This window comes from Ostrea edulis, chromosome 5 (genome assembly GCF_947568905.1).
Source record: "Ostrea edulis chromosome 5, xbOstEdul1.1, whole genome shotgun sequence".
Classification (NCBI taxonomy): domain Eukaryota; kingdom Metazoa; phylum Mollusca; class Bivalvia; order Ostreida; family Ostreidae; genus Ostrea; species Ostrea edulis.
In genome coordinates, this window is record NC_079168.1 from 36,623,547 (window position 1) to 36,649,203 (window position 25,657).

Here is a 25,657-nt window from a genome sequence, read left to right on the forward strand (position 1 = left end):
GGCCAAAGAAGTTCACATTTACATGAAATCTTTCTGACATAGTGTAGATTCAAGTTTGCAACAACCATGGCCTCCAGGGGTACGTTTGGGGCCATAATAGGGACGACGGTTTTACATGCAAATAGATATGGAAAATCTTCTGATATGAACCAAGGTGACTCAGGTGAGCGATGTGGCCCATGGGCCTCTTGTTTCTCTTTCTTGGGACATCTTTTGCTTTCCTTGAAGACGAGAAGTCGTATTTGAATATAGACATTCCTGCACATATGAAAAATGGCTGTTTACGACGTAATTTATTAATTTGATAAACACTTTCTTATATTCAATTGAAATGGACTGTTTTGTTTTTTTAAATGAAAATGAATTCAATAAATCTATTTATCCAAAACATAACTTAATTTACACACATTGATATGGTGTAGATGTCGTAGAACATCACCTCCGACTGCAACTTATTAGAACCAAAAATAGAGATTATGTCATCATGCGGTTCAAAATTGCTCGCAAACTCCTTACATTTTTTGTTTGTTGGTTTTTTGTTTATTAAGAATAAAATATCTTATGGTTTAAAGTAAAGTTTCTTAAATTTGTTTATTTTTTTTAACACGACCAGTCGGACTAGTAAATTGACATTTTACCCGACCGTACCTATCATTTAGTAGACTCGGTCGGTCAGACGTGCCATAGTGTCAAACCCTGTAGTATAAAAAAAAAAAACTAGCCTGATTTGACTATGCAGACAAGTAGAAGGGGCAATGGATTGACAATACATTTCCATTACTTTTGCATTTAAGGTTAGTTGTATTCACATGCAAAGTAAGAGTCCTATATTGGCCCAAACATACCACTATGCAAACAAATGGAGTTTACATATATATTTCGAAAGTTAATTTTGATAGGGGATTTCCCATGGCAAAGGCACTGCAATCAGCTGTCAACTGTTAAGGATACTATTTGGGAAATCAAAAACATGTACAGGTGACTCTCGATAACTCGAAGTTCAAGGGACCTTGATAAAACTTCGAGAGATCGATATTCGGAAATTGAAGGTCTTCCGATATGGTTAAGATTTTACAGTAACCGGAAATGTTTACCAACAAGATCATATCGTTTTGACATGTTTTCCTTCATATTTGTTAGGTAGTTAATTTGATATAAAAATAAAGAACTTTATTTTGCATAAATAAAAAGATTTCAAAGTTTATGTATTCATTTGTGCTAAGATAGGTATACAAAACCAAGTTCCGATAAAGCTTTACTATCGCTAACTAAACACAGAGCACAATGTTATGTTGCTTTACACAAAGCAAAAATTCTTACGAATGAGTAAAACGATGTTTTAGAGTAACTTTACACAAAGAACAACTCGAGAAATTTAACAGTCTGTAGATCTCTAAATTAATGTATAAAACGTACTCTCGTTAAATCAAAACAAATTATAGATTTTATTCATAGTCCGATTATATATAATTTTAATCATTTTTAACGACACAAGACCCCAGTGTAAGGTGTAAAATGACCACAATTATATACTCAAGTGTGTCACCTCCACAATGAAGCACGGGCGATGTTTTACCTATGTTAACACCTAGTTACCACAGTCACACTATCCTCCGGCATTCAACGAAATCCAGGTAAGGTCCAAGTGGAAATCATTACACGCTTGGGTAATGGTGGGTATACACAACCACCACTTCGAGAGATCGAGGATGAAAAACAATGAAATGTGTTTTATGGGACCCAACTTCACTTCGAGAAATGGAGAACTTCGAGAGATTGATAGTAAATTTGCTTTGTTATATAGCAGACCTGATTTTCCGCTCTTTAAATTTGTGCAATCCTTTTACAAATTTTGTATTCCGCTTTTTTAAAATAGACATACATGACCGTTTTTATCCGGTGAATCTATTTTAGATCCTTTTATACTATCTTTCATCATTGGATGTAACACGCAATTTCATTGGTTCTTGGAAGCTAGTAGTGTGTTAAACCAATCGTTGGTAGTTTAACTGAGAATGTTGGTCGCGGTAAAAATCTGTAATGGATGCCAAAATTCTACGACCTGGGTTGGAGAATAAAAGTGTTCAAGAAGTCGATAAAGGTATGAAAACCCCATGGAGTTGGGAGTGGTTGGAGAAAAGGTGAAGGATGATTAATGTTAGCGGGAAGGGGCTTTTGAAATCAATTACTCGTCATGTAGATGGTTGACCCTGGAACAGTACATCAACAAGAAAATTGCATGAAATCTAGTAGAGCTAATCAAAGCTTTTCTGGTAACTACAAAATAAGAAAAATCTATTGATTTATGGTGGGAACCGAAATTCGTCTCCCTAATATTTTTTTAAAGTCTTATTCTTGCCTTCAATAAGTGTCATTACCTTTCATGAGAAAACAAAGTAAAACGGTCATATCATCCGTAATTCCCTCTTTTTCACCATTTAGCAATACTTCATGATTAATATGTTATAAAGGCACTATGTAAACATCTCCCAACTTTTATAACCCTAATTTTCGTAATTTCCTCTGTTGTGGTAATTGCTATGAAGATAGCTCATGATATCATTTTTGTTCCCCCCTTTGAAAAAGAGGGGGCATATTGTTTTGCAACTGTCGGTCGGTCGGTCTGTAGACCACATGTTGTCCGCTCAATATCTTGAGAACCATTCACTTGATGATAATGATATTTCATATGTGGGTTGGTTATGAGTGGAAGATGACCCCTATTGTTTTTCAGGTCAAAAGGTCAAGGTCAATCTACTCTGGACATAGGAATATAATGTCCGCTCAATATCTCGAGAACCCTTTGCTTGAAAGACATTAAACTTGGCACACTGGTACATCCTAAGGAGTAGATGACCCCCATTGATTTTGAGGTCATATGGTCAAAGGTCAAGGGTCAAACTAGGCATAGGAATATACTGACCATTCAATGTCTAGAGAACCCTTTGCTTGACAGACATCAAACTTGGTACACCAGTACATCTTCAGAAGAAGATGACCCCTATTGATTTTTAGGTCACATTGTCATGGGTCAAACTAGACATAGGAATATACTGTCCGTTCAATATATTGAGGACCCTTTTCTTGACAGACATCAAACTTGGTACACTGATACGTCTTCAGGAGAAGATGACTCCTATTGATTTTGAGGTCACATGGTCAAAGGTCAAGGGTCAAACTGGACATAGGAATATACTGTCCGTTCATTATCTTGAGAACCCTTTGCTTGACAGACATCAAACTTGGTACACTAGTACGTCTTCAGGAGAAGATGACCCCTATTGATTTTTAGGTCACATGGTCAAAGGTCAAGGGTCAAACTGGACATAGGAATATACTGTCCGTTCAATATCTTGAGAACCCTTTGCTTGACAGACATCAAACTTGGTACACTAGTACGTCTTCAGGAGAAGATGACCCCTATTGATTTTTAGGTCACATGGTCAAAGGTCAAGGGTCAAACTGGACATAGGAATATACTGTCCGTTCAATATCTTGAGAACCCTTTGCTTGACAGACATCAAACTTGGTACACTGGTACATCTTCAGGAGAAGATGATCCCTATTGATTTTGAGGTCACATGTTTAAAGGTCAAGGGTCAACCTGGACATAGGAATATACTGTCTGCTCAATATCTTCAGAACCCCTTGCTTGACAGACATCAAACTTTAAATAGTACACTGGTGTATATTCAGGAGAAGATGACTCCTATTGATTTTGAGGTCACATGGTCAAAGGTCCAGGGTCAAACTGGACATAGTAATATACTGTCCACTCAATATCTTGATAACCCTTTTACTTGACAGACATCAAACTTAGTACATTGGTACATCTTCAGGAGAGGATGACCCATATTGATTTTGAGGTCAAAAGTCAATAGTTGAACTGGACATAGTAATATATTGTCTCCTATATTTTAAGAATTATTTGCTTGATTGACACGTACCAAACTTGGTACACTGGTACAGCATAAGGAGTAGATGACACCTATTGAATTTTAGGTCACATGGTCAATTCACTCTTGACATAGGAAGATATTGTCTGCTCAATAATTTGAATTGATGATAATACTATCAATTAAATGAGGTGTGTGTATAACCCTTTTCAATTTTGCAACATGGGGGGCATATGTGTTTTACAAACATCTCTTGTTACTTTCTCAGTTAACTTAAGAGTTTTCTAAACCAAGAGGAAGGCTAAGAAATTATAACAAAGCTTCAAAAAAGGCTAGACTGACTCGCATCAAACATGTCAGATCAGTGTACTGACACTGGCTGAAATTAGGAAACAAAATAGAAAATGAATTAGGAATTGGAATGCTGCAAGAATTAATACAGTCACGCATATTTGTAAATGCATGTAAATTGTTGTGTCTATATTTAATAAGGTATGGTGATTAAAATCCCCTTTTACATTGATACATGAATTCATATCAATTATTATTGCTCTAATATCTAGGGGTAAAGAAAACATATGTAAGAATTAAGAAAGTATATGTATCATAAAAGTTTTGTGTAAGAAATAGACAATTTGAAAGTGAAAAAGACGTGCCAGAAAATGCTCAGAATGCAGGATTTTGCACCATTTACCCCAAAGCTTCTGGGGGCCTGGTAGGTAGCCCCCAGACCCCTGGCCTATTAGGGGTGATCTTTAAATCAGCTTTTTTTATTTGCTTGCAAAATCAGGTCTGATATAGAGAAAAAAATTGTGACCATAATTTCACTTTGAGAGACCGAGAACTTTGAGAGATTGAAGTTCAAGCCATTGAGAGTCACCTGTACATTCTAAGTATACAAAACAAAATATTTTATTTGTGATGTCAGTATGGCATACTGTCAGTATACTACATTTAGATTAAAAAAAAAAACACCCCCAAAACTGGAAAATCTTCTCTTACATGTATATCAGGAATTCTTGTAAAATGATCTGATTAAATATATTTTTGTTTCAACAATAAATAATGTATATGACGCTTCAGGAGCATTTCACTGATTGTGAAGTTCATTTGACATAGTGTATTGAAAAAGATTAAGAGTTTTGAAAAAGTGATTTGATGAAGAAAACGCTATATTATTATGATGGAAAAACTTGTAAAAGTACACGTCTGATTTGTTTCAAAGTGGTTAAAAAGGGATATTTGATCCAGTGGGGGCACTGTCCTGAACAGATGGTTTGCAGCCACTTGTATTTTGACATGAATCCTAACATTCTGTTCACCTTGGGAGAGGGGCATGCAGTAAAAAAAAATCCAGCTACAATCCCATGGCTTACTACTGTAGCAGTAACAGTTACTTAATCCCAGATCACCAGTTACTAGTCTGTGGACTACTGGCACCAAAATACAGTACAACAGGGATACAGCAAGCACACTTACTATTACACATAGTGTTAAATCGAAAGCAAACTAGCATGGCGCTGCGCTATGCCCCTTTTGGCTGGCACCGCGCCATATGTCCTTTTTAATTGCACCATGCCTTTTTTTCTCAAAAGAATTTTTAAAGATATTTGTTAATATTAATAATTGTTCATTATTTCACAAGGTTGATTGAAAAGTTTAAAATCAAGGCAGCAGGTATTAACTTTTAAAGAGACTAAATAGTAAATGATTATTCTATTACTATCATAGTATGATACAATGAAAGTGCCCCGAAATTGTCTTGCCACAATGAAAAGTGCCCTTTTGAATGTGTAATATGTGTGCCCTCTCTAGATCCTAGATTTAACACTAACTTTGAATTCATGCTTACAGGGAAGTGATTTTTATTCCCTGTAGTTCTAAAAGATAAATTATTATTAACTTATTGGATGCAACGAATTATGTTTATAACAAGTTGCTTTAAAAAAGGACTGCACTATGTGGACTATAGGCATGTGTGTATGACAGGGGAAACATGTGCTTTAAAACAGATTTTTAAAATCTTTATAAACGTGCAAATAGTTGATTATAAGTTTTAGATTTATTAGCCCAGTAGGCTAATGCAGCTGATTACATCTATGTGAAAGGTGAAGATAACGAACAGCGATTAATCTCATAACTCTTATAAGCAATACAAAATAGAGAGTTGGGCAAACATGGACCTCTGGATATACCAGATGTGGGATAAGGTGCCTAGGAGGAGTAAGCATCCCCTGTTGACTGGTCACACCTGTCGTGAGCCCTATATCTTGATCAGTTAAATGGAGTTATCCGTAGTCAAAATCAGTGTGTCAAGAACGGCCTTACAATCGGCATGAAACATGTCCGACAGCATTTCATTTCCTTAATTTTCTGTAAAGTAATATATTTTCAAGTTAGTAAAAATTATTTTTATCTCATTCATTCCTCAAATGAAAGATGTAAGCATCATATACATGCTTCATTTAATTTGAATTCATTTTCAATTCCATTTTACAGTTATTTATATTTCTTATATTATTACATGTATGTTGTTGAATACATAATTAAAGGAATGCCAAAAGGGATTTATTGGTAAAACATTTTCTAATCTGATGCACCCTCTTCTTCTTTCAGTCTCCTGTATTTGATGGAAAGGTAAGTCTTTAAGTGTGTAATGGTTTGCAGAAAAAATGCAATTATCATTGTCAAGAAAGTGTAAATTGAAATTTTTTTGTGTTTTTTATTCATAATATTTATCTTTCTAAGATGCGAATGCATTGTTTTTCTTATAGATTCCAAATTGGTTTCATTATGCCTGTTTTTGGAAAAGAGCAAAAGTTGTTACCTATGGTGATATACATGGATTTGATTCTCTTCGATGGGATGATCAGGAGAAAATAAAGGAAAAAGTGGGAGGTATATATTGGCATGAGGAAATTGCACATGGAATCATAAGCATTTTTCTTCATTAATTTATGTTGTATTTGTGTACTTTTTGTTATGTTGGTTAGTAATGAGTAATTTTGAATTGAAATGACAGGGGGAGGTGGAGGCAATGGGGGTGGGGATGCTACTGATGGCAGCTCAGCTGAAGACTTCAACACAGAGTATGCCAAGAGTGGGAAAAGTAAATGCAAAGGCTGTGAAGACTTTATCGCAAAGGTGATGTCATCATTCTTAATACACAAAAAAATCCAAGCTGAAACTTATGGATTTGCTTTAAGCCTCAGTCACACCAGCACTTGTTTCTGTAAATGAAGTTATGTAAGAATAACACAAGATACGTAGCTTGAAATCATATGTACACTGAATGATCCCCTCCTTTGAATTCCAGTCATTTACTCTTCCATGGAATTTACAATACAAATACATGTACAGTATTTATTCCTGTTCTCTTCTGATATACATGTACGGTAATTTATCTACAAAATCAGGTATGGCATGAATGGATTCATTACCCCTTATCTCAGAAAACAGTGACAGAATATGGCTAAACAGCTTATTTTCCATTTTGCACCACTGAATACTTCATGTATGTAACAGTACTGCACTTAATAAAAGTGCTGATTTTGATTGGTTGGTGTACTCTTTCAAAGATTAAGAACTTTGGGAACTTTTTGGGGTTATTTATAGCAAGAAGTAGAAAATAGTGTACGTTGTCTTTAATTCAGACTTCTTAGGTCACCTGAAATCGGATGACCTTTTGCAATTGGTCAGCGTCCATCGTTGTCTATTGTGTTTTAACAATTGAACATTCAAAACTTTTTCTTGATGACTACTGTTCCAATTCTTTTCAAATTTGATATGAAGCAGCTTTGGGACAAGGGGGCATAAGTTATAAATTTCAGGATTTATGCTCTTGTGGAGCCTAGGGGAATGGGCAAAAACTGCCTAAAAATGAGAATTTTCAAAAATAGTTTTCTCTACAACCACACATCTGTAAGAAAAAACTACATTTTGTGAATGCATAGTGATGTAGAGCAGGAAGGCCTCCACCAAAATTGTAAATTTCTGATCCCCTTGGGTAGAGCTGATGACTCCAGGATGGGGCCAAATTTGGTATAAATACTGTGTATACTTGCAAATGTAAGTTGGGGACCCCTTTTTTAGAGATTTTTTTTCTAGTAATTTTACTGTTTTCACATTGACCCTCCTAGAAGTCGGATTAAATTTTTTATCAGATTTTCTTGACCTCCATACCTATTTTCTAGTAAGAGTTGTTTCTCTTTTATGTATATATTTTCGGAACATTGATCTCGCTCTCTATTACTAATATCTCTATTTTGGATATGTAAATAATTTTATATACTTTATTTTTGTTTGATTTTGTTTTTTCTTTGGCATGGTGATAACAGATTGGATCTATAGTTTTACCACGTAAAATTGGATATTTAGTCACAAGACTAATTATGATATTTAATGGGAATCCATCTTTATGCGGTTGCCCCAAAAATCGTTAAAAAAGGACATGCCATACTGTAGTCTGTATTTATTTAATGACACACACCCTATTGACAATGATTATTATAGGTAAATGAAGAAAGAAAAACACATCCAACGCTGCAAATTTTAATAAGGAGTGAACATCTAATGCACTAGTTCCATGCAATGATTATTGAAATATAGAATACCAATGTACTACCAGTAATCGAGCTCATTCTTAATGAAATGTTTGCATAAAAAATGCAGTATGTTGACTTTAATCAACCTGTAAAAAAATAATGGAATGAATATATTTTCACAGTACATACTACAGTATTAAAAATTTGCTTAATATACAGCACTGTTACAATTTAAAGAATCTAACAGTATGTCTGTTTTAATGGCTGGGAATTCCGATAAAAATGAAAGTAATTAAAATGTAAATATGAAAAATAAATTTTTTTTTTTTGAAAAAAACTTTTGGAGTATGAACTGCAACACTTGCCAGTATGCGTTTCATAAGGTGCAAACAAGTTCATGAAATATGCTGACTTGAAATGTTGCAATTCATATTCTCATGTATTATTAAAAAAAAATGAAATATACTTTTTCAGAGAATGTAGTCATGCCATACATTGTCTTGTAGATGAAATTTATTTGCATTGTGTATTTCCTAAAAGTGCAAATGACTGACATTCTCAGGAAGGCATTGTTTGTTTGTTTTAATTCAAGTGAAATAATTTGTGTTGATTTATAGTATACAGACATAACTTTATTTACAAAAATAAGTGTCTGTACTGATTGTACTCAGTCATGACTGTTTTCTAAAATATATGATTTATCCATTTTTACCAAACAAAAGTTTTCAGCAAATGACAATATGTTAACATTAAGTAAAATCTTGTTTGTGAGTTACCATGGATACAGTTGGGGTTGTGGTTGTGTAGATCTTCCACACAGGTTTATTCATGTTTATGAATGACAGCTTGTAACTTATACAGGGTGAAGTCAGAATTAGTAAGAAAGACTATGACAGTCAGAGAGCTAAAATGTATGGGCCTGTGGATCAGTGGTACCATGTGGATTGTTTTGTGGAGAATCGAGATGAATTGGAGTTTGGAAGTTCCTTGGGAGCAAATCAGTAAGAAACAAATAGCAAATGACATCAGGTCAGACTCGTATCAACTGTTGAAATAGCAGAAACAACTGGTATTAATTCAAACACAAGAAGATTACAGGTGTATTGTACCAGGACTAAATACCAGACGTTTCAGACTATAAAACATTTTTTGTTTTCGAGGGAGCCGTCTTGTCTGTTTTTAAAAAGTCTCTGTTGACTTGATGTCGATTTATTCTGTGTCAGTTAATGATGTAGTTTGGCTTTGTTTCACATTACTGGTACATATACTAGTCATACTGTACAGTCATTGTCTCCACAGACTACTAGGTACAAACTTGTATGTAGTTAGTTCTGTCATGCATGTCAGTGTGTACATGAATTATTACTTGCTTTTATTTTACAGAATTAAAGGTTTTGAAAGATTAAAGGAAGATGATAGAGCCATGTTGATAGAAAAATTGGGAAAAGGAGCAAAAGTGTGAGTTAAGGTTTTACTCTATAAAAAATAAAAACTTTTCAAAGAATTCTCCAAGAAAAGTGAGGTGATTTACTTTAAATCAGGGCTCGAAATTAACATATGCCTGTCAGTCTCTGACTGGTTAAAAGTCTGGCGGACTGACTGACATTTGTTTTAGTCAGTCCGATGGGACTGGTTAATTTTCTAAAGCAACATTTTGGAAAATATACTTATGATATTTTATACACGCATTTGGCATGCTTCGATCTGTAGATATCAGACATTAACGAAATATGTTTATTTCTGGAAAACTCTGTTGGACTGGTAAATTTGTCTGCGGACTGGTTGAAATTCTACCCCATCAATCCAACTGGTGACATATAAAGTTTAGCTTCAAGTCCTGGAAATACAGCTGAAGTAGAGTTTTAGATCGCCAGAGGTACAGTTAAATTAATTTTCCTGGAGCAATGTAGGATCTGCTCAAATTACAACTGCAGGTCAAGTGTGGGACCGCGATAAGGAATCTAAAATTTGAAAGTTAGTCGTAAGAAAGTGAAAGTTTGATCGAGAAAGCAATGTGGAACGTGGACATCTTGATTGTATGAGGGGTATCATGTAAGTGTATGAGATTGAGAATCAGAGATCTTTAACATTTTAAGTTCTTAGCCCATACACAACCACAAAATATGCTGTAGATTCATCATGACATTGATTAACAGATAGGGATTATTTTGTAGTGGATACTTATGTATGACATGAAACAATCAGTTTGGAAATATTTAACTAGGGCAAAGAGAAAGGCTGAATCTGCGAAAGGTTCTGGTGGGAAAAAAGCTAAGAAGGAGGAGACGGAAGAGGAGAAACATCTTAAGGTGAATACCTTCACATGTCAGCCGTGTGGTGAATACCGTCACAGGTCAGCCGTGTGGTGAATACCGTCACATGTCAGCCATTTCTTAAATCAGCAGCAGTTTTATTATGTTTGTACAATTGTATGATGGAAATACATGTGCACTGATTTAGCTTGGGGAACCTCTTACTATTTAATAGACTTTGAATTGAACTTTATAGGCCAATTAATCATCACTTGTAGATGGCCCTTGCAGGTTTTCAGGTCAAATTGTCACCATGTTTCTAAACATGGATGTCAGTTTCATGGCAGGGAGTTATATTTGTTTTACAAAATTAATGTGTCTTGTTGTTATGTATAGAAATGTATTTTGACCATGTGTTGTTTAAAATTGCGATATGAGAGATTTTACAGGACTATTTAATAAGGTATGATAATTAAAATTCATACATTCTTATTGTTCAGGAACAAAGCAAACAACTATGGACTATCAGAGATGACCTAGAGAAGTCCGTATCCAAACAAGCATTAAAAATTTTGCTGGAAATTAACAAACAAGAGGTCCCATCAGGTGATTCCAAGGTAATGTTCATAGTTTACTTTTCAATACCTAAACGTACGATGGCGAGTCAATAAGTAACCAGCCTATCCTATTTCCGATTGACCAAGGTCACGATTTTCATGCCTTGTTTCCATACATGTTTTATACCTGGGTATTGCGTGTGTATCGAGTCATTCTTCATTTCAAGATATTGAATGTCAAACATGTCTAGTGATGCAAAGGCATGCTTTTCATCTAAAGTTGAGTACTGTGCCATAATTCGGTACTTGTATTTAAAAGGTAAAACATGCAAGAAAATACACTGCGAGTTAGCCGATGTTTATGGGTCTTCTGCACCATCTTATGCTCAGGTTAAATTCTGGGTAGGGGAATTCAGACGCGGTAGAACGTCTTTAGAAGATGAAGCCAGGTCTGAACGCCCACTGGATGCTACTGACGAAGAAATGTGTAAGAAAGTTCGGGATCTGATAGGCGAATTCAGGTGGAAGAAATAGCACAGGCATTAGGCATTTCACATGGTAGCGTTTCAACAATCTTGCATGATCGTTTAGGTTTGCGCAAACTAACAGCCTGTTGGGTCCCCAAATCCCTTAGCGATGAGCAAATGGCAACAAGAGCATCAGTATGCAGCGCCCTGTGAAGCGTTTTAGGTCAAAAGATGATTTTCTTTTGCATTTGGTGACTGTAGATGAGACTTGGGTTCATTATTATGAGCAAGATGATAAAGCTCAGAGTTGTTAATGGGTAGGGCCAGGGTCCCTAAGGCCAAAGAAGTTCAAGACGCAACCATCTGCTAGTAAAGTGATGGCCACAGTATTTTGGAACACAAAAGGCATTATGTTTTACCCAAGAGAAGTTCAATAACTGGAGTGTATTATGCAAACTTGCTAGACCAGCTGAGAACCACCATCCATGAAAAACACCAAGGTAAACTCTCTAAAGGTGTTTTTCTGCAACAGGACAATGCGAGAGTCCACACTTGCAAAGTTGCAATGGATGCCGTAGAGCGAAATGGGTATGAATTAATACCACATCCTGCCCTTTCGCCTGACCTAGGTCCTAGCGACTTCTTTCTATTCCCAAACTTGAAAAAGGATATCCATGGACATCATTTCCGGCCTGATGAAGAAGTCGTGACTGCAGTTGAGGAGTGGGTCAATGGAAAGGACCCTGACTTTTTCAGTTCTGGGCAGATGGCTCTTGAACACCGTTTGTGTAAGTGCATCACACTAGGGGGCAATTACATAGAAAAAAAAGAGGTGGATCTCAACCGGAAATATACTGTAAGTTAGGCTGGTTACTTATTGACTCGCTCTTGTAGCATTAAAATGGGATGGTAGAGCATAAAACATGGATGTAATTATACAAAATCCATTAAAGAAATTATTTGTTCCTTGCTTCTCAAATTGAATAAAGTTTTGTATGTTGAATTTAGTAACACGGATGTGTGAAACAACTGATATTTCCTAAGTAGGAACACATGCAATATAAACTTCCTATGCCTTGTGAAATGGACACAAAATTGATTCTGGCACTGCATTTTGAATCATGATGAGAGTTAAGTGTACTGGTAGCCAGAAAATTGAAATAGAAAGATCTAAAGTTTTTTGAAATTGTGTCACATTTTCAGCTGTTGGATGCTGTGGCAGATTGTATGGCATTCGGAGCTTTGGAGAAATGTCCAGAGTGTAAAGCTGGTCAGCTTGTATACAGGTCAGTCACTACCAGATAAGTAATAATTGTTGTTAGAAGGAGACATTCATACAAAATAGAATTATCATTAGATTGAAGGCAAACAAGATATTATATTATGTAGTTGGAAATTGTCCATGTGTGTAAATACCAATTTATTATATTATGCATTATTTTTAACTTCTTGGGGGTTAAATGGTAATTTGTTGACTTGTCTTTTAGTGGCCATGGTTACAAATGTACAGGTAGTGTCACAGAATGGACCAAATGTATGTACATCACCAAGACACCCAAAAGGAAGGCATTCAAAGTACCAAAAGAATACCATGATGTCGACATCCTGTAAGCATCGAGTCATTGTATTGCTACATAAATGAACAAATACCTATTACTTTGTACTTTAGATTTTAGTGGTGATATTTTACACAGATGTGAGTCTCCCTCTACCCGCTCCATTAATTTCTTTTACTCACAATCTTACAGTCGCAAGGAATAATTTTTGGAGTAATGTAGATATACAGCTGTATCCGTATAAACTTCCTTAAAGGTACGAAGGCAAAAATCTATGTACATGTACAGGTAACTTGAGATAGCTTGAACTTCGAAGTTCTTGATCTCTCAAAGTGAAATTTTTCACTCTCAATCTCAAGAAATTTTGGTAGCATATACATACCATCGATCAAGTGTGTAATTATTTCCGCTTTGACCTAGATAACAGTGAATGCCTGGTGCTACAAAGCCGTGCTATGTCTTGTTTCATAAATTAAAAAATTGGAAACTGAAGAAAAAAAACATGGCCGTGTTAATAGGTTTTTAGTCCCAGAATAGTGTAGCTGAAGGTGACTTTAATTAAGTTTGCACTCTGTCTGTTAGTCAGTCGAGCATATCAGTTTTCTGTACTTTTTTGCTAATTAGTGAGTCAGATGGTATAACTAAAGTAGACTTGTTTGCTCATAAAATTTAATATTTTGTTATTTTAGATATACAGGTCTGCTTCTTAGAATTAGTATGAATGAATGTACAATTTAATGAAGCAATATAGCCTAACAAACTTGGAAACAATAACTTTCATAATCATGATAATATCCAAAAACAGAGGCTACAAGTATGCATATGCTTCCACATCATTGTCCTGAGATGACGTGGAAAATAAAGAAAAAAAGCAGTAAAAACTGAAATCAGTGTAATTTAACAAATTAGATTTTAAAATGATATCATATTTACATGTAGGTATCGTAAAATGTCTGATTTCTAAGAGTCCTATGAATTGGTTCTAGTATGTGAAAATTATTATCGCTTTCACAATATTCGGTTGGTAAAAAAACAGAAAAAATGCGTGGAAGAGACCTGTCTCAAAAATGAGTAAGTCACTGATTTGTTTGGTAGTAAACTGTCAAAAGAATAGCTAGTTGTAGATCTATATAACTAGGGAAATATTGGGACAAATCAGAGAATGTATTCTCACATTGCTGTCTTGTGTCCAAAACATACCTTCAGACATTCATAAAGCAAACCAACAAACAAAATCATTTAAAGCTGTGAGTTTTCAGCTCACATGCCTTTATTGGGCATGATGGAGCTTTTATGAATGTTTGAAGGTAGCTGTGCAAGACCTCCACTGTGTACAAAAAATTTAATGTTTATGTAAGGGGTGGAACCCTGCACCACGAATTTATTGTTTTTATAAGGGGTGGAACCCTGCACCATGAATTGAATGTTTTATAAGGGGTGGAACCCTGCACCATGAATTGAATGTATATATAAGGGGTGGAACCCTGCACCATGAATCGAATGTTTTTATAAGGGGTGGAACCCTGCACTATGACTTAAATGTTTTTATAAGGGGTGGATCTGTAGCTCTCTGATGTGTGATGTCCCTGTAATACAGATCAGAACAACAAACACAGGAAAATATATGGAGGATATTAAATCTGGAACATCATGCTCCCAGACCCGGGTGTGACCTTTTCTTTAAATGATTTAAATCCCCTATACCTAAGGATGCTTTACGGCAGGGTTCGGGGACTGCTTTTAGGTCCCAAATAGGTCCAGGGTGAAGTCTTGGGGGGGGGGGGGGGGGGGGGGGGGACGTTGGCAGGTAGTGAATCTTTTTGCAAGCTGGTGAATTTTCGGTATTTGAAAGCTACAATTTCAAGTTTACAGAATAAGACAGAGACTTGCAAAATTTTTGCTCCAAAATTTCCATTTCTAATATCAAGTATACATGTATATTGAACTACTGCAATGTAAGCAAAATATATAGAATATTAAAGCACTGAAAAATATGACAGTAATTATGTTGGCATATTTTGAAAATATTATTTTCGAGGATTACTTGGCCAGAAAAGATAAAAATTGAGTGAAAGCTTCCTTAAAAATATAGATTCAAAAGTTTTCAAAGCATGGGCCCAGGGATATGGTGGGGTCACATTAGCTGATCATTTTATATGGGAATATAAAAATCTTTAAAAAATTTCTTTTGAGGATACTTTGCATGGAGGTAGGTATCAAAGGTATTTTCCGTATGAGAAATATGAAAGACAATCTAGTTCTTGCACAGGTTTTTTTAAGGTCATGATTTCAAGAGCAAGGGCCTTTCCAATTGGGAAAAATAGTGACATTTGCTTGAAATCGGGAAAAGTGTTTCAAACAAAGAAATAGGGAAAAACCCAATTCAGAGTGCTTTAAGGTATAATTGGACTGCCTTCTGACTTTCAATTTGGTCAAAGCTTACCTCATTCAAATAAGCAGAGGCCAAAAAATTAGGTTTACTTAAGAATTTTGGAGCAAAAATTGTTATCTGTAGGCCTGTGAAGAAGATTTATGAACGATTTGGCTACCCTGCTTGATTTGTTTTCATTGTTTGGGAATTTCAAAGCAAAAATTGGGAAAAATACCTGCTTTTTAGCATTGGGAATGGAGCCTTATTTCGGCTCCCTACAGACCCTAAAAAAAGTCCTGTTGCAGGTAACCTCATTCAATTTTTGTTATAAATGCTAGAAAATCTTTGTTTTTTTATCACTTTTAACATCTCCATCATATGTTTAACATGTCATACAAGATAAAAATTATTATCAGTATTAATGATAGAAAAATATGTAAAATATGTGTGGGTGAACAAAATTACAAAGACATTTAATTGTGTATTATGAAATTGATTTTAATTTACTTTCAGCAAAAAACACAAGTACACAAAGAAAGAAAGAATTTTTCCTTCAAGTACTCCATCATCGAGTGCATCACTAGATGTAGTGGATTCTGGGTAAATATTGACGAAGATAATATTGCTGATATTGGATCAAAATTAAATTTTTTGTAATGGCCTATTGGTGAAGTGCGATGCTACAAGTTAAAAAAAGACAAATATCAGAAGCCACTTGAATAAGTTATTTCTTTGCTGAGAATTCATTGTTAAGTCAAGAAATGCCTGACTCTAATCAGAAAGATTTTGTCATAAACTCTGTTTTGTGGAGGACAACAATAACGCCTCCCTTCCCACAAACAAAAATCTCGCGAATTTTAACAGTTGTAATTGATGGTGATTTAGTCTGTTAAAGGACCCCCCCTAAAAATTTAACTGTTTAATATAGTTTAAATTACCATGAATAATGAAAGAAATGCAGTGTATTTTAAAAATGTGTAGAAATTTCAGTTTGAGTGCAAAAGGTCAGTGCAATATAATTATGCATATTGTATGTTTCGTGATGAGATCCAAATTTCTTTTAAAAAATCAAATATTTTCTTTATTGTGCTTTCATTAAATGAAATTTTCACCTATTTTCATTACTTTCATTTCAGCTTTATAACATCCTACGATTTTAATTGTTTTTCCAGGTCTAATAAACCACTGGAGGGAATGAAGTTTGTTATCATAGGAAAAACCAAGAAGTCTAAGGGAGACATAACAAGGGAGATAATGGAGATGGGAGGACACATTACTTCTAAAGTAGGAGCAGACACTGCAGCCTGTATTAGTACTAAAGGTAGGTTAATAACCCGGGATTCTAAGCCACATCCTAAATTTTACCTGGTGAGAAGCAATTAGGAAAGTGTTCATTAACATAGTCACCCAAGTATAACTGTGAATTGGTCTTCTCATGAGTTTTGCCGACTATTGATATAGCATTTTCATCATATGTGGATTATTGGGTCAACTAATTAAAATAATAGATTGATTAAAAGCATGTTGGTCATTAAAAATATTTAAAAGCAATCTACAACACATATTTTCATTTATTACTTGTTCGATTGTGACAATCGGGGTAACATTAGATTTATTGAGGAAAGCTTAGTGGCATTCAGCAGTTTTTGCTTTAATAACTGGGACTGGGATCCTGAGGTAACAGAGATTGTTTACTGAACATTGGCCTCTACATCACATACCCCTCTCATCAATGAATAATCAAAACAATCGTAAAATCTTACAAATTCATTTCAGTGCATTAAAAATGATAATAATCAACAGATATTGCTAATTTCTTAATTCAGTAAATTTCTCACACCATATTAAATCTGTGAAGCTGATTTACAAGTTAGGCTTAGTGTATCATTTTATTGAGATCACTGCTTCCTGTGTATAGTGTGCTGTGTGTACAAATTAGTGGTCTGCATGGCCGTCTAGGCCACAGAGCCTCATACCTGTAGAAATAAGCTTCACCTCTTGTGTAAAATTTACCCCTGTAGTTATACATGAGCCTGTAGTAGTACTAGAGACAGGTTAAAGTCCCCTCTCTGGTACTGTGTCTATACAGCAGTCTGTAATAGTACTAGAGACAGGTTAAAGTCCCCTCTCTGGTACTGTGTCTATACAGCAGTCTGTAGTAGTACTAGAGACAGGTTAAAGTCCCCTCTCTGGTACTGTGTCTATACAGCAGTCTGTAGTAGTACTAGAGACAGGTTAAAGTCCCCTCTCTGGTACTGTGTCTATACAGCAGTCTGTAGTAGTACTAGAGACAGGTTAAAGTCCCCTCTCTGGTACTGTGTCTATACAGCAGTCTGTAGTAGTACTAGAGACAGGTTAAAGTCCCCTCTCTGGTGCTGTGTCTATACAGCAGTCTGTAGTAGTACTAGAGACAGGTTAAAGTCCCCTCTCTGGTACTGTGTCTATACAGCAGTCTGTAATAGTACTAGAGACAGGTTAAAGTCCCCTCTCTGGTACTGTGTCTATTTATACAGCAGTCTGTAATAGTACTAGAGACAGGTTAAAGTCCCCTCTCTGGTAATGTGTCTATTTATACAGCAGTCTGTAGTAGTACTAGAGACAGGTTAAAGTCCCCTCTCTGGTACTGTGTCTATTTATACAGCAGTCTGTAATAGTACTAGAGACAGGTTAAAGTCCCCTCTCTGGTACTGTGTCTATATAACAGTCTGTAATAGTACTAGAGACAGGTTAAAGTCCCCTCTCTGGTGCTGTGTCTATACAGCAGTCTGTAGTAGTACTAGAGACAGGTTAAAGTCCCCTCTCTGGTAATGTGTCTATTTATACAGCAGTCTGTAGTAGTACTAGAGACAGGTTAAAGTCCCCTCTCTGGTACTGTGTCTATACAGCAGTCTGTAGTAGTACTAGAGACAGGTTAAAGTCCCCTCTCTGGTGCTGTGTCTATACAGCAGTCTGTAATAGTACTAGAGACAGGTTAAAGTCCCCTCTCTGGTACTGTGTCTATTTATACAACAGTCTGTGATAGTACTAGAGACAGGTTAAAGTCCACTCTCTGGTGCTGTGTCTATACAGCAGTCTGTAGTAGTACTAGAGACAGGTTAAAGTCCCCTCTCTGGTAATGTGTCTATACAGCAGTCTGTAATAGTACTAGAGACAAGTTAAAGTCCCCTCTCTGGTAATGTGTCTATTTATACAACAGTCTGTGATAGTACTAGAGACAGGTTAAAGTCCACTCTCTGGTACTGTGTCTATACAGCAGTCTGTAGTAGTACTAGAGACAGGTTAAAGTCCCCTCTCTGGTACTGTGTCTATTTATACAACAGTCTGTGATAGTACTAGAGACAGGTTAAAGTCCACTCTCTGGTGCTGTGTCTATACAGCAGTCTGTAGTAGTACTAGAGACAGGTTAAAGTCCACTCTCTGGTACTGTGTCTGTTTATACAGCAACTTGAACTAGCACTTAAGGTAGGTTAAAGTGTTAGTCACAACTCTTACAGACTGGAACTGTGTATGCATGTACTGTAGTTACATACATGAGCGTGTATTAATACTAGAGGTACAGTGTAGGTTAAAGTCTGCAATTTAGTATTCTGTTTATTTTGTTGGTAGCATTTTTTTCTACCAGATTCTTAAGTCATTTGGAAATCAGCATTAATATTATAGCAAAATTATAATCCCGAAGAAGAGTATTTATTTTATTTTACGAGTAATAAAGTTATTGGATATGTATACTATTTCATTAACTTGCAAGGACAACTGGTCATGATGTCAGTGTGAGACTTTGATAAAGGAAAAAACTTTAACCTTGGCCATGTCTTTTGAACCAAGGTGATTGAGCTTTGATATTTTACATGATTCTTTATTTGTTAACAAGACTTCAACCTAGTGGCTTTGACATTTGACCTATTTTTCAAATACTTTATAAGTAGAATTTCTAGCGAGGATTTATTTTGGCATTATTGGCGACAGTTTTGAGATTGCTAAAATTGAATATCACTTAATATATTTATTCCATATCGAAGGTAATAGGTATCTTTCTTGGAATTCCAAAGTTGCTCAAATTAGCTCTCGCTAAACATATATACCCTTAATTTATTGACAAATCGCTAAAAGAATTGTCAGATACAGTGCAATAAGAATTGTCAGATACTGTGCAATAAGAATTGTCAGATACAGTGCAATAAGAATTGTCAGATACAGTGCAATAAGAATTGTCAGATACAGTGCAATAAGAATTGTCAGATACAATGCAATAAGAATTGTCAGATACAATGCAATAAGAATTGTCAGATACAGTGCAATAAGAATTGTCAGATACAGTGCAATAAGAATTGTCAGATACAGTGCAATAAGAATTGTCAGATACAATGCAATAAGAATTGTCAGATACAGTGCAATAAGAATTGTCAGATACAGTGCAATAAGAATTGTCAGATACAATGCAATAAGAATTGTCAGATACAGTGCAATAAGAATTGTCAGATACAGTGCAGTAAGAATTGTCAGATACAGTGCAATAAGAATTGTCAGATACAATGCAGTAAGAATTGTCAGATACAGTGCAATAAGAATTGTCAGATACAGTGCAATAAGAATTGTCAGATACAGTGCAATAAGAATTGTCAGATACAGTGCAATAAGAATTGTCAGATACAGTGCAATAAGAATTGTCAGATACAATGCAGTAAGAATTGAGGTGAAAGTGAATTAGACTTTATATTCTGTCTTGAAATTTCAGAGGAAGTTACTAAAATGTCCAAAGGTGTGAAAGATGCTCAAAACGCTAATGTGCAAGTGATTGATGAGGGCTTCTTAGATGCAGTGAAGAAAGGAGGGGCTGTCTTGTTGATACAGAGTCATAGTATTGTGTCTTGGGGTTCTGATGTAAGTAGATTTTACATGGAAGGAATACTAAATTTCCTCTTCAATTGAATTATAAAATGTTTTAACTAAAATTAATTTATTAATTTCTTTAGCCGTCCAGTCGAATTTCAATATCAGGAACAAAGAGTGTAGGGAAGAGTATGGCAAAGACTCTAAAAGATGGTATGAATATACTTATACAATATATTAATGTGTATTCGAGGAAGTGAGATACTCAACAGTTCTAAGATGTTAAACTGTTGACACTATGCACTTCCAATAATAATCTTGCCTTCTGATGACTACAAAATACTGAGCAAGTTTTGTAGACAGATACGGGGCACACATTCATATTACATTGATTTCTGTGATACTAAATGGAAAAGAATTGTCCTCTTAATGTTTACGTCAATTAAGCAAGTTTCGTATTGAATAGTGAATCATATTTCAGAAAAATATTTTACAAAGAGTGTGCCTTCCACATTGAAGATGAAGGTTAAAGGCGGAGCAGCGGTGGATCCGGATTCAGGTAGCCAGAACTCTTTATCAGTGTACAGAAGTAAAGTCTCTATTATAAAAGTGCTGGAATGAAGAATTCTTCAGAAACGGCACAGATGTTATTAACAATATTTCTTTAATGTATTTTTGTTATCTTTCACATTTTTCTTTCGAATTGCATGCACTTTTTGCAACTATTTCGTTTCAAAGACCTTCTTTATTATTTTATCAACCAAAAGGACTTGAGGACTCTGCACACATTGTTCAGAAGAATGGAGATATTTATAGTGTAGTTCTGGGATTGGTAGATGTTGTAAGGGGAACTAACTCATTCTATAAATTACAAGCCTTGGAAAAGGATAGTGGGTCAGGGTAAGTCATTACATTTAGCTCAAGAAGAAGTCATTGGATTCATTAGGTTAAAATTAATGCACTTATTTTAGGGTAATCAAGCATTACCATTCTGCTAATTTACATCTACTGTTAATGCATATAATAAGTGCACTCGTACACTGTACATCTAGACATGTATTCCTGGACACACATGTACTGTACAACAAAAAGTCCAAAATGTAATATGAATTGTCATCATGCAACTGACTCAGTTGAGATATACATGTAGTATAGTGTATGTTCACATGTGTGAGTTCACACTGTAATGTGTTTAGTATCTGTAAAGTACATTTATATTGACTTAAAGGTCAGTTGAGGGTGAAGGTTGTGAAAGTATGCTTTACATGTACTTTGAAGAGCATATACGTATATATTTTCAGCATTCATAATTTGATTTACCCTAATTGTAATGTTACACAAGTATTATTGGAAACTGTATACAGGTGACTCTCAATAACTCGAGGTTCAAGGGACCATGATAAAACTTCAAGAAATCGAAAGTTTGAGATATCAAAATGCGGAAATTGAAGGTCCGACCATCCGGAAATGTTTACCAACAAGATCATATCGTTTTGACATGTTTTCCTTCATATTTGTCAGGTAGTTGATTTGATATCAAAATAAAGAACCTTATTTTGCATTTAATTTTTATTTTAATAAAAATTAAGATTTCAAAGTTTATTATTTATTTGTCCTTTAATCATGCTAAGATAGGCATACAAAACCAAGTTTTGATAAAGCTTTACTATAGCTAACTAAACAGAAAACAATGTTATGTCGCTTTACACGAAGCAGAAATTTTAACAAAAGAGTAAAACGATGTTTTAGAGTTACTTTACACAAAGAACAAACTCTAGAAATTTAACAGTCTGTAGATCTAAAACTTACTCTCTCATTATCAAGTCAAAACAAATTATAGATTTTATTCATAGTTGGATTATATATAATTTGAATCATCACAAGACTCCAGTGTAAGGTGGAAACTGACCAATTGGCTAATTATATACTCAAGTGTGTCACCTCCACAAAGAAGCACCTTTGATGTTTCACCTATATAAACACCTAATTACCACAGCCACACTATCCTCCAGCATTCAACAAAATCCAGGTATGGTCCAAGCCGAAATTATTACACGCTTTGGTAACGGTCGGTATGTGCTACCACCACTTCGAGAGTGAAAAACAACGAAATATGTTTTACGGGACTCAACTTTACTTCAAGAGATCGAGAACTTTGAGAGATCAAACGTTGGAGAGATTGATAGTAAATTTGCTTTGTTATATAGAGAAAAAAATCGGGACCATGATTTCACTTCGAGAGACCGAGAACTTTGAGAGATCAAAGTTCGAGCCATCGAGAGTCACCTGTACGTTTTGGTATGTACATGTACATATACAAGCTCAACAAAAATTTTATCTATCTAACAAATAAGGACAAATTTACTTGGTTGATGATTTATGAAGACAAACCAGTAATTGTCAAATTGAGTGAATATTTAGTGCAAACTTTCAGAAAAAGAAGTGATGCTTTAAAACTGCAAAAATCATTATAGTTTATTATTCATATGTTGGTATAATACTGATACTGTCCATTTACTTGTGTATATACATGATTAGCAATTCATATATGTACAGTATGTACTTGTTTCCCCAACATGCTGCATCCACATGCAGTTTGCAGTCTATGTAAACTGTAGTTAATGTTGTAAACTTTCTTTCTTATTTGAGTTTCCTTCTTTATAAACTGTGTTAGTGTTATGCCCTCTGGGCCCAAAATTGGAATAAACTTATCTTATCTTATAATGGAGAATGTTATGGGTTTAACAGGTGGTGGCTGTTTCGTGCATGGGGTAGGGTTGGTACCACCATTGGAGGGAACAAATTGGAGCGATTTGGAAGTGTAAATACATTACTGGATGCGTTCAAACAGCTGTATGCTGAGAAGACAGGAAACGAATGGGAGAATCGAAAAGACTTCAAGAAGTATCCAAATAAGTTTTATCCTCTGGATATTGACTACGGACAGGTTAGTTCCAGATATAGACAATGCACAGGTTAGTTCTGAATATAGACAATGCACAGGTTAGTTCTGAATATAGACAATGCACAGGTTAGTTCTAAATATAGACTGTGGACAGGTTAGTTATGAATATAGACAATGCACAGGTTAGTTCTGAATATAGACAATGCACAGGTTAGTTATGAATATAGACAATGCACAGGTTAGTTCTAAATATAGACTGCGGACAGGTTAGTTCCAATTATAGACAATGCACAGGTTAGTTCTGAATATAGACTGCGGACAGGTTAGTTCCAAATATAGACAATGCACAGGTTAGTTCTAAATATAGACTGCAGACAGGTTAGTTCCAAATATAGACAAAGCACAAGTTAGTTCTGAATATAGACCATACACAGGTTAGTTCTGAATATAGACAGTGTGCAGGTTAGTTCCAAATATAGACAAGTTAGTTTTGAATATATCTGGACAATGAGCAGTCAAGTTCTAGATATAGACAATCTAGGTCAAAAAGTTTTCCAGATTTTTTTTCGGTATGGTCACAGGTATTGCTCTGAAATTTAGTCACAACCTCCCTTTCAGAGAAATACATAATCAGTTCACATTTCAAACATTTCAACTTAATTGGTGCACCATGACTTACTTTAGGGCTAAAAGTAGATCAAATTGTTTTCAGGATTTTTTATCATAATAGATATTGCACCGACGTTTTGTCACAACTTCACTATCAAAGAAATACATAATCAGTTCACATGTCAGATGGATTGGTGCACCACGACCCACATGACCCATTTTAAGGCTTTTCTATTCAGAATGTGTGTTGGTTCAATTCAGAGTGCACAATATGCTTCCAGGTTGAATTTCACTGTCCAACAGGCGTATATTGTACCGTTCGTGGTACTCTTGTTCATACAATGCAAAAGAAAGTTTGCCACAGCTCAGCTGTGACTATTAAGGAAAGTTACAATTCTTGGCTTAAGAAAAACATCCTACATAAACTTGTGATAGGCTTATTATGTACCGTTCCCAGTACTCTTGTTAAATTTAAATTTCATGCTGCATCGTTTGTTTTTTAAATCAATTCTCATAGTACCCGTTATGGGACTCGTTTTCAATTTTAAAATTTTAGTTGTATTTCTTTATTTCACATAACTGAAAATCAGATTTTACCATGATACTGTATATAGAAAAAGGCTGTTAATGTGAAGATTTACATGTAGCATGAGAAGGAAAATATTGATGTTTGAACAGGAGGACGATGATGCTGTCAAGAAATTGGACAAAACAGGTTCCAGGTCTAAATTACCGAAGGCAGTACAAGATTTGGTTTGCTTAATATTTGATGTGGAGAGCATGAAAAAGGCCATGATGGAGTTTGAGGTGTGTTAATTTCATTCTTATTGAAATGCATTGTATGTGTTCATGTGACTATTTGAAAGATGCTAAGTACGTGTATTAATTTGTGTTTTGCAGATTGACCTTAAGAAGATGCCACTAGGAAAACTGTCCAAGAAACAGATCACTTCTGCATATGGTGTACTCACTGAGTTGACAAATGTAAATTAGTTTGCCGAAGTAAACAATCTAAATCATTGAGTTGTTCATGAGTATTTATTTTTAAGAAATTTATTTTTTCATCCACTCATGGTCAATTTCAGCTGATGGAGAAAGGTGGAACAGAGACACAATTTCTTGACTGCACCAACAGATTTTATACACTTGTACCACATGACTTTGGACTGAAGAAACCACCAATTTTGAAGTCAGCAGATGTCATCAAGGTGAGTACAGAAAAGGACTATGTCCATCTTATGGCAGGCCATGTTATGGTGTAGGCTTTTACACTGAGGCCTAGCACTATTAAACTTGGTCAGTCGATGTATCTGTAGGGGAAGGCTGTGTTATGAACCAAAATAAGGGTTACTGTGAACTCCTTCTGAAAGTTTATGGATATATATACCCAAAATGTGCCTGGATCATATCTTTCACACTGTGAGGCCTCGTACTATCAGTCCTAGTCAGTTGATGCATCTTTGGGGAAGGTGTGTTGAAACCCAAAAATACGTGTAGGTCATTATGGCCTCCTTTTGAAATTTTATGGCTATACATTCTTAAATTGTGTCTGGATCATGCATGTATTTGTATAGCAAACCAAAAGTAAGTCTTTGCGATCTCATTTTAGAACTGCAATATACAGTGTCACAGCTTGGAACTTCATGCATGCAAACATACATGTAGTTATC

General features: G+C 35.3%; 1 protein-coding gene and 1 non-coding gene across 2 annotated transcripts in view; both read left to right on the forward strand.

The window, feature by feature from the left end:
• Positions 1 to 25,657, forward strand: part of LOC125649316 (poly [ADP-ribose] polymerase 1-like) — a 39,525-nt gene that overhangs the window by 4,224 nt on the left and 9,644 nt on the right. Inside the window, exons 2-20 of the mRNA XM_048876759.2 lie at positions 6,513 to 6,533; positions 6,671 to 6,794; positions 6,919 to 7,040; positions 9,302 to 9,441; positions 9,824 to 9,898; positions 10,665 to 10,749; positions 11,193 to 11,309; positions 12,920 to 13,002; positions 13,204 to 13,323; positions 16,157 to 16,243; positions 16,816 to 16,964; positions 20,379 to 20,524; positions 20,617 to 20,686; positions 20,955 to 21,032; positions 21,241 to 21,373; positions 23,222 to 23,420; positions 24,666 to 24,794; positions 24,888 to 24,971; positions 25,073 to 25,195. Of these exons, the coding sequence (XP_048732716.1) occupies positions 6,513 to 6,533; positions 6,671 to 6,794; positions 6,919 to 7,040; positions 9,302 to 9,441; positions 9,824 to 9,898; positions 10,665 to 10,749; positions 11,193 to 11,309; positions 12,920 to 13,002; positions 13,204 to 13,323; positions 16,157 to 16,243; positions 16,816 to 16,964; positions 20,379 to 20,524; positions 20,617 to 20,686; positions 20,955 to 21,032; positions 21,241 to 21,373; positions 23,222 to 23,420; positions 24,666 to 24,794; positions 24,888 to 24,971; positions 25,073 to 25,195 (2,085 nt within the window). The remainder of the gene's footprint in view (positions 1 to 6,512; positions 6,534 to 6,670; positions 6,795 to 6,918; positions 7,041 to 9,301; positions 9,442 to 9,823; positions 9,899 to 10,664; positions 10,750 to 11,192; positions 11,310 to 12,919; positions 13,003 to 13,203; positions 13,324 to 16,156; positions 16,244 to 16,815; positions 16,965 to 20,378; positions 20,525 to 20,616; positions 20,687 to 20,954; positions 21,033 to 21,240; positions 21,374 to 23,221; positions 23,421 to 24,665; positions 24,795 to 24,887; positions 24,972 to 25,072; positions 25,196 to 25,657) is intronic.
• On the forward strand, positions 20,725 to 20,853 carry LOC125652957 (small Cajal body-specific RNA 8). The gene has a single exon (XR_007361775.1). It is a non-coding gene; the product is annotated as a small Cajal body-specific RNA 8 (non-coding RNA).